The sequence below is a fragment of the Brienomyrus brachyistius genome, chromosome 1, assembly GCF_023856365.1.
Source record: "Brienomyrus brachyistius isolate T26 chromosome 1, BBRACH_0.4, whole genome shotgun sequence".
Taxonomy (NCBI): domain Eukaryota; kingdom Metazoa; phylum Chordata; class Actinopteri; order Osteoglossiformes; family Mormyridae; genus Brienomyrus; species Brienomyrus brachyistius.
In genome coordinates this window covers 28,298,063-28,311,614 of record NC_064533.1, presented here as the reverse complement: position 1 = coordinate 28,311,614, position 13,552 = coordinate 28,298,063, and the positions used below count along the sequence as shown (strand labels likewise).

General features: G+C 41.0%; 1 protein-coding gene across 1 annotated transcript; it reads right to left on the bottom strand.

Moving 5' to 3' along the window:
* Positions 1 to 8,660: 8,660 nt before the first annotated feature.
* Positions 8,661 to 11,461, bottom strand: LOC125748694 (E3 ubiquitin-protein ligase RNF182-like). Its single transcript, XM_049025172.1, has 2 exons — positions 11,365 to 11,461; positions 8,661 to 9,753 (listed from the first exon to the last, which is right to left on the bottom strand). Exon 2 carries the CDS (start codon positions 9,682 to 9,684, stop codon positions 8,866 to 8,868), a length of 819 nt encoding a protein of 272 aa, XP_048881129.1. The 5' UTR covers positions 9,685 to 9,753; positions 11,365 to 11,461; the 3' UTR covers positions 8,661 to 8,865.
* Positions 11,462 to 13,552: the final 2,091 nt, after the last annotated feature.

Here is a 13,552-nt window from a genome sequence, read left to right as displayed (position 1 = left end):
AGCATGATGGCAAAGTGCTTACAACTGTAACCCATACCTTAATGGAACATTGGTAACAGTATCGATAATGCAGAAGTCTGAGGCTGTCACAATTATTTTTTTATCTATCTTTGAGCTGCCTATTCACTCAAATCAGTGCTTTAAGTGGTGAAAAACTGGTGCCTGCACTCCGCTTGTTATTCAGTACCAGGTGCCTGCACTCCGCTTGTTATTCAGTACCAGGTGTTGGTACTCCCCTTCTTATTCAGCACCAGGTGTCTGTACTTTTCTTGTTATTCAGTACCATGAGTCGGTACTCCATTTGTTATTCAGCACCGGGTGTTGGTACTCTCCTTGTTATTCAGTACCAGGTGTCTGTACTTCCCTTGTTAGTCAGCACCAGGTCTGAGTACTCCCCTTGTTATTCAGTACCATGTGCCGGTACTCCAGTTGTTATTTAGTACCAGGTCTCAGTACCACCCTTGTTATTCAGCATCAAGTGCCAGTAGTCCCCTTGTTATTTAGTGCCAGGTGCAAGTACTCCCGTTGTTTTACAGTACCAAGTGCTAGTACTCGCCTTGTTATTTAGTGTCAGGTATCAGTACTCCCCTTGTTGTTCAGTACCATGTGCCAGTACTCCCTTAGTTATGTAGTGCTAGGTGTCAGGACTCCCCTTGTTATTCAGTTTCAGCAGATATGAGAGGTGCTGGTACTGCGTACTGGTGAGTACCAGCACAGTTCAAGTGCATACTGACAACAAATGGAAGGTACTGTAGCCCATCCCAGCCAGCAGAGGGTATGAGAAAACCTGGTACTGGGACCAGTCCATTCAGACATGAAGTGACATTAAATCACATGTGGTTGAGCCACAGGAGGAAGCCAATGTAATAGAGGAAATATGTAATCTGTGGCAGATAAGGTTCAAACCCACAACCCAGATGAGATGGAAAGATCAGGTCCCGAATTGGTACTACCAACAGAATGAGTATAAGCCATAAAATCTAATCCATAGATGGATAGTTCAGGTCCAGGAAGTAGAAATCCAGACCAAGGTTTTGGTTCAACCGTCCAGTTGAGCATTATGACTGTGACTCTTAATACTCAACTGGTTGGTTGAAACAAAACCTTGGTCTGGATTCCTACTTTCTGGACCTGAACTATCCACCCCTGGATTTGATTCTATGACTTGTACTCATTGTGTTGGTGGTATCAGTTTGTATTGGCTGTCCTTTTCTGCTTCCAAAAACCAATACAGCTCAGATGAGTTGATGTCTATATCCATCATCACTTTTAAGGGAAGTATTGATCTATGGTGCTGCGTCAGTCAGGCGAAGCTGAAAGAATATGTATATTTACGTAAAACCCAAGTTCCTTTTCAATTGGGTTGAAGCGTGACGAGTTGATGTCTTATTCATTTCATTTTCACCTTTACAATTTCACTAAAACAAACAAATAACCTCATACACACTCATAAATCCTCAAGAAAAAATTCGTATTAATTATGATATCATTTAAGACTACAGATACAGTATTTGCATGTTCTCCCCATGTCGTCGTGGAGTTTCCCCCCACGGTACTCCGGTTTCCCCCCACAGTCTAAAAACATGCTGAGGCTAATTGGAGTTGCTAAATTGCCCGTAGGAATGCATGTGAGAGTGCATGGTGTGTGAGTGTGCCCTGCGATGGGCTGGCCCCCCATCCTGGGTTGTTCCCAGCCTCGTGCCCATTGCTTCTGGGATAGGCTCCGGACCCCTGCGACCCAGTAGGATAAGCGGTTTGGAAAATGGATGGATGGATGGATACAGTATTTGGGCCCATAGCAGCATCTACTGGACAAAACTAAAATGGCACCAAATGTAATGGAAGGATTTAACTGATCTGTACCTCACAGTCTTAAATATATCTTTTTCACAGAAGCTAGATTGACAGCTAAGCTACCTAAGCGTGCCCTCAGCGTAATTTTGAAAAATTAAAGAAAATCCTAGAGTGTAAGAAATTATCTTCCGTCCTACAAAGCCTAGACGGGCATCAAAAGAATAAAAGAAGGTTTAGAGGTTAGAACTGGCAGCAGCATTATTAAAGTAAATTAAGTACATTATAGAACAGCCAATCAGTGCCTGGCAATGGAGTGTAATAGGAAGTTCTAGAGTGCTTTCACTATCTTAACAGTTTTTGGTTCCTGAGGTGTAGTAACGGCTGAATGTCAATGTGAACATGATTGTAATTTTCTGGGTGCAGAATTTTTTTTTTTTTTTTGTGGTATTTCTAATATTTTTTTTTCTTTAGAAGATCTATAGTTTTACTGAAAAACTAGGTACAATTTCATATGGGGTATTCAAAGTGTTTTTTGTGTCTGTTTGAACCCATATTCTCAGCTGACCTCAATGCAGCATGCTGTCCGTACAGCAGCGTACATTAAACTGATTGGAAATGGCTATAAATGCCTAATATATCACAGAGAAAGGAAACGTGGTGGATTTTTTTTCTGAAAACCATTTTTCTGTTTTCGGGGATACGAGCATGAAGCGGGTTTCACGCTAAAATATGAACATCACTAGCCGGGATTTGTCACTTGTCTTGTTAAGCAAGGTCTGTGCAGACATCACATAGCTAGCAGAGAGCATCCTATATATACGTTACTGTGCTGAAGTCTGAAGCTGTCAAAAGAAAGGTTTTAAAGCTGTTTATCCGGTTAGTACTGTAAGTGCACTTTAGCACAAGAACAAAAACACCATATAGCATTAGAACATGTGCAAATTAAGAATAACACAATAAAAACTAGAAGACTTTCTTCTGTTCTCCAAAATGTTCCTGATATCTAGTTGGATGGCTAGATGAACACCGGTTCAGTTCCCAAACCTCCCCTCAGGGGCACCTCAGCTGTTCCATGTATTTGGTGAATTTCACTTAATTAATTTAATTAGTTAAAAAAGTCAGTCAGATATTGATTAGCTATAAGAGGTGTGCTAGTGGCCAGGTCAAAAAATACATGGATGTGCTGGATGGCTGCTGCAAATGCTGGGGTGACGTTAGGAGAGGTTTTCAAATGGCTAAGCTGACACACTTTGACAGGCATAATATTGAAGTTTTACACCAACATAAAGATCATTTAAACATCTTTTTCTTTGGCTGCCTAAGACTTCCACACAGTACTGTGTGTCATAATGGTAACACAGGAAGGTGGTTCAGATAGATAGATAGATAGATAGATAGATAGATAGATAGATAGATAGATAGATAGATAGATAGATAGATAGATAGATAGATAGATAGAGACAGATGAGAAGAGACAATAAAAAATATATATATAATATAAAAATAAATAAAAGCAGCAAACACACTAATTGCAGGACAGAGTAAGTGGATACACACTGTGTACAGATGCAGATACAGGGTACAGAGTACATGACCTGGGCGGATGAGTGAATTATTTCACAGAAATAATATTAAGACAGTATATTGTACACAAAAAGTGGAATATTGCACATGTGTGTTAGACCGTTGCACTGAAAAAGTTATTTGACTACCTAAGAGGAAGACACAGAATGAAAGTGAGGTTCTAGAACTCTGATGTGATGTTGTAGACTCTGAGGTCAGGTGATGGCAGATTTCTGGGATAAAACTGCAGTGATACTTACATGTATCTGTAGGACTAGGGCAGTGATTATCAGTCATTATCAAACAGCACCGTAAAAACAACAGCTTGAAATAAAACTCCAAATCAGGATGCTGCTGTAAAGTGCTGAATGATGTCCACCAGGGGGCATCTATCTGGCCCATGTGATACTTGGAGCATAACCTTACTGTGTATATGATATTTTCAAGACAGCATTGTAATGTGGTTTGCTATTAAAACTATATTATAATTCACACTGAGGGCACAAACCTAAGAATATTATCCATATACACCACATGATACAGAAATAAAAATTTAAAATGTATACATTAATCACCAGAAAGCTCAACTCATATTTCAGTCTGTATCTCTTGGGTCCTAAATCTCATACTATTGTCAGTTTCTGCTTTTCCATATCAAACTTTGTAAGTCTGTGCATCAGAATAGGGAGATGGAAGCCCACTGTAAAATGAATGGAGTGAAGACGTGTGATATTTCCTTCTATAACACTGATTTTGCATTCAGTATCTTGCTGTTTTGGTAATGTATAAGCGATTGCTTTTAGACATATTCGTATTTAGGAATGCTAAACGTCGTTTAATATTTAACGTGAGATCAAATGAAAAAAATGTCTACAGTATTGACACTAAATGTATATAGTACATGAAATCCTAAAGAATCCCAGGTAACAGTCAGTTCCAGACAAGGTTCTTCTATAGGACCTTACTTAAAATTCTAATCTGGCATGGTCTCAGCTGTTTAAAACATTCATGGCTCTACACAGTGTAACCTGAAACAGGCTTCTCTGCTTACTATTTCATTTACTAATTGTTATTCCACACTTTTACCAAGCATTAGCTTCCTGGAATGGGAAACTAATATCTCAGGAGCGTGTCAAATCAAAACCTGCTGCTCTATGAATAAAATTCATGGCATAAAATTGCCACTGTAAATATCTGCCTCATAGATGTGTTGGCTGATTACCGAGCCATTCTGTAAAATAATACATTTTATTTTCTTCTAGTATAATTTTAGAACAGCAAATGATCAAATCATCGCAAATAATTTCAACGAATGACACATTTATACAAAGTTCTGTCCTCTCTGTGTTCACATCATGTCACATAAATTATGTAAAACTGGTACTTCGTTATGAACTTTAGATGAAAACACTGACTATTTAAAGATCTTGGGTTCATTTACCTGGGAGTGGGAGATCTTTGGGGTTTTTTAGTCAGTGAGTATCATTTCAAAACTTCATTTTGAAAATCTCTATGATATGAAAATAATTTGAAATAAACATGAACATGAAAAATCGGGTTTTCTTCGAATCTAAAGCCAAGGTGTAGCTGGCAGTGTGCCAAGAGCATTGTATAAGGTATTGAAAGCACACATTATTGAACGTTTATGTTATTGAAGTGAACAGACAGTCTTATATTTGTAATGAAACCTCACAAGAGACACCCTTTTCTCTTATTTGATTTCCTCCGCTTTTTAGCTGTGTCCAGTGCTGTTTTATACTCAGTTGCCAGCTTGCCTGAAATCAAAATCCATCTGGCATCTGCTCCTCTAGTTCTCTTCCCTGCTGCTCCCCCACAAATCACTTGTGCTGTCCAACGTGCTGCAGGAGATGAATGTGTGGCCAAGGGTTCGAAAAGCAGCCACCTGCAGCAGCTGGAGGAGAGCAGCCCCGGCAGATGTTAGACGCCACCTCAATTCCGCGACACTATAAATCACGTTACATTTATGAAAGTGGCTCCCAACAGGATAAGTCACACAAACAAAAACCGAGCATAAATATTTCTACAATGTCTCTGTTGTAGATATTCTGTGGAGTTATTGGTAAGCAGGAAATACTGAGACGTTTTAGTATTTAGTGCTTTGTAGTCATCAGTTGTCCCTGATTTCACATTAGTTTCAATACAAATACTAGTAAACATTTCCAAAGAATACACACACACACACACACACACACACACACACACACGCACACACACACACACACACGCACACACACACACACACACATTCAGAAAGACCTGTACTTATATCTTCATTTCTATGGACAAAACCGTAATCCCAACCTTAACCCCTACCCAACCCTAACCTTAACTATAAGTAACCAAAAAAAATACTTTTGGCATTTTTAATTGAAATTATAAAATTGAATTGAAAGCAGCTAGGGGGCGGCATGGTGGTGCAGTGGTTAGCACTGTCGCCTCACACCTCTGGGACCCGGGTTCGAGTCTCCGCCTGGGTCACATGTGTGCGGAGTTTGCATGTTCTCCCCGTGTCGTCGTGGGGTTTCCTCCGGGTACTCCGGTTTCCCCCCACAGTCCAAAAACATGCTGAGGCTAATTGGAGTTGCTGAATTGCCCGTAGGTGTGCATGTGTGAGTGAATGGTGTGTGAGTGTGCCCTGCGATGGGCTGGCCCCCCATCCTGGGTTGTTCCCTGCCTCGTGCCCATTGCTTCCGGGATAGGCTCCGGACCCCCCGCGACCCAATAGGATAAGCGGTTTGGAAAATGGATGGATGGATGAAAGCAGCTATATTCATATTTAATGTTGGTATTATTATATTTGTATAAATATAGCTTTAACATATATATATATATATATATATATATATATATATACACACACATATTGCCTCACACCTCTGGGACCCGGGTTCGAGTCTCCGCCTGGGTCACATGTGTGCGGAGTTTGCATGTTCTCCCCATGTCGTCGTGGGGTTTCCTCCGGGTACTCCGGTTTCCCCCTACAGTCCAAAAACATGCTGAGGCTAATTGGACGTGCTAAATAGTAGGAGTGCATGCGTGAGTGAATGGTGTGTGAGTGTGCCCTGCGATGGGCTGGCCCCTATTCCTGGGTTGTTCCCTGCCTCGTGCCCATTGCTTCCGGGATAGGCTCCGGACCCCCCGCGACCCAGTAGGATAAGTGGTTTGGAAAATGGATGGATGGATGGATATATATAGATATGGATATAAGATATACAGTGGGGCAAAAAAGTATTTGGTCAGCCACCGAAATACCAAAATACTTATATTCCACCCTAATTTACAAATAAATTCTTTAAAAATCCTACCATGTGAATTCATGGATTTTTTTTTCACATTCTGTCTCTCACAGTTGAAGTGTACCTATGATGAAAATTACTGACCTCTGCCATCATTTTCAGTGGGAGAACTTGCACAATCGGTGGCTGACCAAATACTTTTTTGCCCCACTGTATATAGATATGGATATATATATATATATATATATATATATATATATATATATATATATATATATGTATATATATATATATCCATATATATATACACACCTATGTTTAATATGAAATGTTTCATTTATATTTTTTGTTCATTGGTAGATTAGACATTGGCCTAGCCCAGTAAAATACACAGTAGCACACAGTCACAAATAGACATAACAGTTCAGCAGTATGATTTGCGTTATAAGTGCTTATAGCATCGAACATATACACCAATCAGCCATAATATTAAAACCACCTACCTGACATTGTGTAGATCCCCCTCCTGCCGCCAAAACAGCTCTGACCCACTGAGGCATGGACTCCTCAAGACCTCTGAAGGTGTCCTGTGGATTCTGGCACTACGTCTTTAGCAGCAGATCCTTTAAGTCCTGGAAGTTGTGAGGTGGGGCCTCCATGGATCGGACTTGTTTGTGCAGCATATCCCACACCTGTGTGATCAGATCTGCATAATTTAGAAACCAAGTCAACACCTTGAACTCTTTTTCATGCCCCTCTATCCATTCTAGAACAATTTCTGCAGTGTGGCAGAGAGCATTAACCTGTTTAAAAGCACCACTACCACAGGGGAATACCATTGCTATGAAGGGGTATATTCAAAGTAGCACCCACGTGAATGCCAGGACCCAAGATTTCCCAGCAAAACATTGTCCAGAGCATCAGACAGCCTCCGCCAGCTTGCCTTCTTTCCACAGTGCATTCTGATGCCATCGCTTCGCCAGGTAAATGATGCACTTGGCCATCCACATGATGCAACATCAGACCAGACCACCTTCCATTGTTCCATGGTCCCGTTCTGATGCTTACATTCCCAGTATAGGTGCATAGCATTGCAGGAGCTTTCGGCGGTAGACAAGCGTCAGCATGGGCCCTCTGACCGGTCTCCGGCTATGCAGCTCCATAGGCAGCAAGCTGTGATGCACTGTGTGTTCTGACACCTTTCTATCATAACCAGCATTAACTTTTTCAACAATTTGTGTTACAGTAGCTCTCCTGTGGGATCGGACCAGACGGGGTAGCCTTCACCCCCCATGAGCATCAATGAGCCTTGGGTGCCTATAACCCTGCCACTGGTTCACTGGTTGGCATTCATGGCCTGATTTTGGTAGGTACTGACCACTGCATACTGGGCACATCACACAAGCCCTGTCATTTTGGAGATGCTCTGACCCTGTCTTCTAGCCATCACAATTCAGCCCTTGTCAAAGTCGCTCAGATCCTTATGCTGCCTTTTTCCTACTTCTAACCCATCAACTTCAAGAACTGACTGTTCACTTGACTAATATATAATGGCAGCCTTGACAGGTGCCATTGTAACAAGATAATGATATTCACTTCACCTGTCAGTGGTTTTCATGTTATGTCTGATCGCTATATATATATATAGCATTTCATTATGAATGTATGACAGGACATGTTTTGGGAATTCATTAATACAAAAGAGGGAAGTATAATGAGTAGGTTTTTAAATATTTTGGCTTTGTAAAAAGATATTTTCACAAAATCACAAAAATTAAAAAAATCGGAAATACAAAAATATAATTTGTAATGGGGTTTTAATATAATCATAAATCTTTTATCCAAGTTACTAATGAGAAGGCAAAGTCAGCCTGATCTTGCAGCAATTCGGAGTTAAGGACCTTTTTCTGGGGTCCTTTGGTGAAACCAATATGTCAGCTTGGGGGTTTGAACCAGAAACTTTCAGATCAAAGGCACAGCCTCCCAATCTTGACATGACGTCTAGGCTGTGTCATAGTCACCGTGTGGTGATTACAATTGGCGTAAGTTGCAGTGGGGCTTTCAACTCCCGCAATAATCAAAACCAGCTAATACAAAGCCCACAATAATAATGTCTCACTCTAAATGGGTGGAGACCTCAAACCCCCCAATGTTCAAACCAAAGCTACGTCCTTGGTGATAACCCTCTACTGGTCACCAAGTCCCTAATTCCGAATAGTCACTCTGTCATACACATATTTATTGTATGGTGTTAGGATGATATGCAGTGCCAGAACTTCTGACACAAGTCCTGGCAAAGACCATAAACCATGAAGGTCACCAGGCTTGTAGGCACTAAGCTGACCAAAAGGATCCCCAGCATTGTCTCCTGCACTATGAGCAGGTAGACCCCTAGAGGAAGGGAGCTGATGTAGAACAGGCCAAACAGCCAGACCAGTGCCTTGGCTGAGGTTTGGCAGATGATGGAAGTCCAGTCCAACGTGGACCTGCGTTGGTAGACAGTGGTTGTAGACTCGGGACTGGGAGAGCTGTACTCTGGGTTAGGGGTTAGTGGATTGGGATGGGGGCTTGCTGGCTCTTGGGTATTCTCTATCATAGTGATGACCAGGCAGTTGGAGGAGTTGTAGGAAGTGGGAGTGTTAACCCGTGAGCCGAGATGCCTGGGGCTGAGGAGGAGCTCAGCGGTGGAGTTCTGGCTGAGGTTCCGTCTATCGCGTCTCAGAATGGTCAGGGCTGCCACCAGGTTGCAGTCATCTGGGAGGCCTCTCACAGCTTCCTCTGGCAAGGTGGTGGGGTAGCGGCAGAAGGGGCAGGTGATGGACCGTTCCTCTGCCATATCAAGTATCTTAGTCAAGCATTTGGTGCAAAGTCGGTGACAGCAGTCCAGCACCTTAGGCCGGCGGCTTCCCAGGGTGTAGATGCAAAAGCAGATCTTACACTCCAGTTCTTCCATGCCAAAGCCATCTGTGACATCCTCCAACATCTGCCTCATCATTTCAAGTAGCCACAGTTTGGATTCAGTTGGACGAGATACCACAACAGTTATGGAGAACTGAGCTGAAACTATCATCTGGCATCGCCACCTTCCTTAGTGGTAGAAGATGATCTTGCTTTCCATTGCCACCATGTAAAATCCATCCTTTTGAATGAAAAGGAGAAATATGTTTGTCAAAACATATCTTGATTGACTCTACTGGCATGTTGAAGTCTCTAAGAGAGGAGGATCATGAATGCATTTGAGGCATGCTAACGGAGAGAAATCTCGCAGACTGTGAAAGGCTGACCTGAAAATAAAAGTAATAATCATTAATGCGACATCAAACATTGTCTGGCATTTAACTACATTATATTACAATTATGGAACTATTCATAATGTACAACACTGCAAACTTGTCATGTTCTAACCATATATCCAGAACTTGTACAATGCCGAACCTGTTAAGAATGAGCAACCTCCACTATCGTTTTGTGGGTCTGTGGTAGGGCTGTAGAGATGCATTGATGCATCGTGATAAAAGGATTACTAAGGTTGTGATTGAACTGCATCAATGCATGATTTTTTTGGGGGGGGCGGGGATACTACTATTTCAGGGTTGTGTGCTTTTGTGCTTTTGCGCGTGCAGGAAGATACGCAAAGTCGCAGTGACATCATGCACATTTCTGAAAAAATTACAGGGGAAGCTTCATTAATATTCATAAAGGAAGCACTACTTGATGATCTTTGCACTATGACTCTTTTGATAAACTCACCCCTGTTTTGTAGCACAGAACCCTTTCTCTGTTGGTTAAGATAATCCTTCAGCTATGACGCTTTTGGGAACTGGCCCTCTTTTGCAGCACAGAAAGTCATTCTTCTTGCTAGCTATAGTAGCTATGGTAAAAACTCAGTGGTAGCTAACTAGCTAGCTAAGAAAAAAGTAATGCTAGCCTTAAAAATGGACAATATCCATCCATCCATTTTCCAAACCGCTTATCTTACTGGGTCGCGGGGGGTCCAGAGCCTATCCCAGAAGCAATGGGCACGAGGCAGGGAACAATCCAGGATGGGGGGCCAGCCCATCGCAGGGCACACTCACACACCATTCACTCTCACATGCACACCTACGGGCAATTTAGCAAGTCCAATTAGCCTCAGCATGTTTTTGGACTGTGGGGGGAAACCGGAGTACCCGGAGGAAACCCCACGACGACATGGGGAGAACATGCAAACTCCACACACATGCGACCCAGGCGGAGCCCAATTATACGATATTATGGTTATATTTGTGGGTGTTTTTTGAGTGAATTAAAAAAAAAGGTATGAATTTAGATTTGCTTATCAAAATAATCAAATAATTGATTAACTGAATTATTAAATGATCATAATCAAATTGAATTACCTTGGGGCCAATGATTTACACCCCAACTCTGCGATTATTAAGCCACAGGCAATCCAGCACCCAAGAGTACACTTCATCTCATTTAAAATATTTATAGCCGAAGGTATAATATAATTTCATTAAATTAAGAAATCTCTGAAGGCCTGGCTTTTTATGATCAGTAATTTTATAGACAAAAATATTTTCTACACAGACATTATCTCATATAAAGTGCAACAACGTTTAAGTGCAAATAAAATTATATATGTCAGCTCTGCAAGCATTGTGTTACAGGTTTCAGCACCTATCTTCTGTTAAAAACAGACTGTATTATGTGGTTACATGTATATAACTAAATCAGATTTATAATATGAAAAACGGAGTTGTGTTACCTCTTGGCAGTGATCCACTCTTTGTGAAGGAACAGGAAACACGGTTGATGTCCTTCCCACAGACTCACTTGGAGCCACATTTCCAGCTGCACTTATTCTCTTCCAGCTGTTTCATGGCTGCTCCTCATCTGTTAGCGACTTGTGTTGTCTGTCCCCTACACCATGGACTCTACTGGATATCTAATACACATCTGCGTATGGGACACCAACCTGTCCGTGCCATTTAAACCCTTACCTGAGTTTCAATGGCAAGGAAACAGGGTGAACAGACTTTATCCGACTTCAGACAGGTAACGTGACTCTTACCTGTAAGAGCTACCTGGCTGAGGGATTTGACACTGGTTACTGCATCTTGGCTGGGCCGCTGACATCGACACCCACAAAACCCTCTATTTAATGACAAGTCCCAGTACAGTGCTGCATTATTGCACTAGAGTAGTTTCTATGGGATATATAAAAGACGACTAATTGCACATATTATCTCTTTTAAACTTCTTTTCTGATCTAACGGAATTTAGTTTTGTTTGTCTAATTTGTGAGTAGCTACCTTGTGGCTGCAAACCAACGGAGAAGAGACGCATCTATCCACAAGAAAACAAAGAAAAACACTTTACTTAAGGTCAAGTTTTTCGTAATTTATAAACTCATTCATAACAAATAATAATGCATTCATAAAGCATTATAAACATGGCTCTAAATATTTATCAAAAGGCTTAACACGTAATACCCATGTGTATTATGCATTATGACTGCCTTATGAAGCTCTGATCTATAAGGTATTATATATACCTTTATAATGCATTTTAATAGTTGTTATAAGCATTAAGGATGCTTTGTACTGCATTGTAAATGTATCATGTTTATAATGCTTTATGAATGCATTATGAATGTGTTTATAAACTACTAAAAACATGGCCTTAAGTAAAGTGTTAGCAGAAAAAATATGGTTAACATGAACTTTATTGATCCCAGCGGGAAATTCTGGAAAAATGTAAGTTCTTCGATTGAGATTCAAACGAGCAGACGAGAATTACAGTACCATCCCAGTTTATTTTTTTTCCTCATGTTTAAGAATGAAATTCATAGAAAGAACCGTGATTACTGCGAATCATCAGCGTAATGGCTGTTATGTTTATCTCTACATGGCACAGTCCTGGGGCTTCTGCTCAGTGGCGAATGCCCACAACAGCTCCTTCAGAGGCATCCTTACAAGCCGAGACATCCTCACAGCCAGGTGGCGCTGTGACGAGATGTCAGACCCGGGTATGTTACTCAGTATGAGGGAGTGAGGTGGGAGTGTCTTTGAAACAGGCCATGGCTGCAAGCATTTGAAATTGAAATTAATTAGCTAACCCCAGAGACGGCTTCACCTGTTTTTGAACTTTGGTTGAGAGCACACTGTGAAGAGTCATTTTGACCATTGAGTTTATAGTGTCACATTACGCTTTATAATGATGAAAGTATCAAATTACAATTAGTTCACTTTGGTTATGTAATATATTTCGGTGAAAGATTTGATAATATTAAAAGTAAAAATACACCAAATATCATACAAGGCTAATATTTTCCCCAGCACAAAAAACAAAAAAGATGAGTTAATTGACTGGAAGTCTCTAAGGTCTCCTTACTGTATGACTGTGTGTGATTGCATTTGTGTCCTGTGACACCTGAAGGGACACATCATTAATTTGAAGGTGTTAAGCACCCTTAGGCACCCTTGTGATCTTAGGCCTGTTTTTGTGATTTGCTCTAGGTTCACCAAGAACTGCTACTAGACAAGCGGCTTGAAGATGAATGATTCGACTGATGCACGTTTAGTGAGGCAAACTGTGGCCCTACATCGTAGGCAGGTGGTGGAGACGCATGCGGAAGGCAGACTAAACGGCACCAAACTAACGAAGGTCCCACGGAAGCAAAACACAGAAGCTCACGGTTCTGAATTGAAACTCATGTCACATAATAAAAAAGTGAAGCAACATAATGCAAAGTTCCACAGCACTTCACCATTTAAATAATTCAACATTTACTTATTGGTGCATTGCAATGTCATTATCAGTCTCTGTGTTTGTTCAACCAACAAAATTATCTCTCTGTCTCTAATTGGGGGGTTGGATAATATAATAGGTCATATTAAAATTGTGGTTTCCAAACTAATATTCATTGGCAATACAATTGTTATTTCTTAACT

Coding starts and splice junctions, on each gene's coding strand:
- LOC125748694 (XM_049025172.1), bottom strand. CDS start 9,684: ATGATAGTTTCAGCTCAGTTCTCCATAACTGTTGTGGTATCTCGTCCA.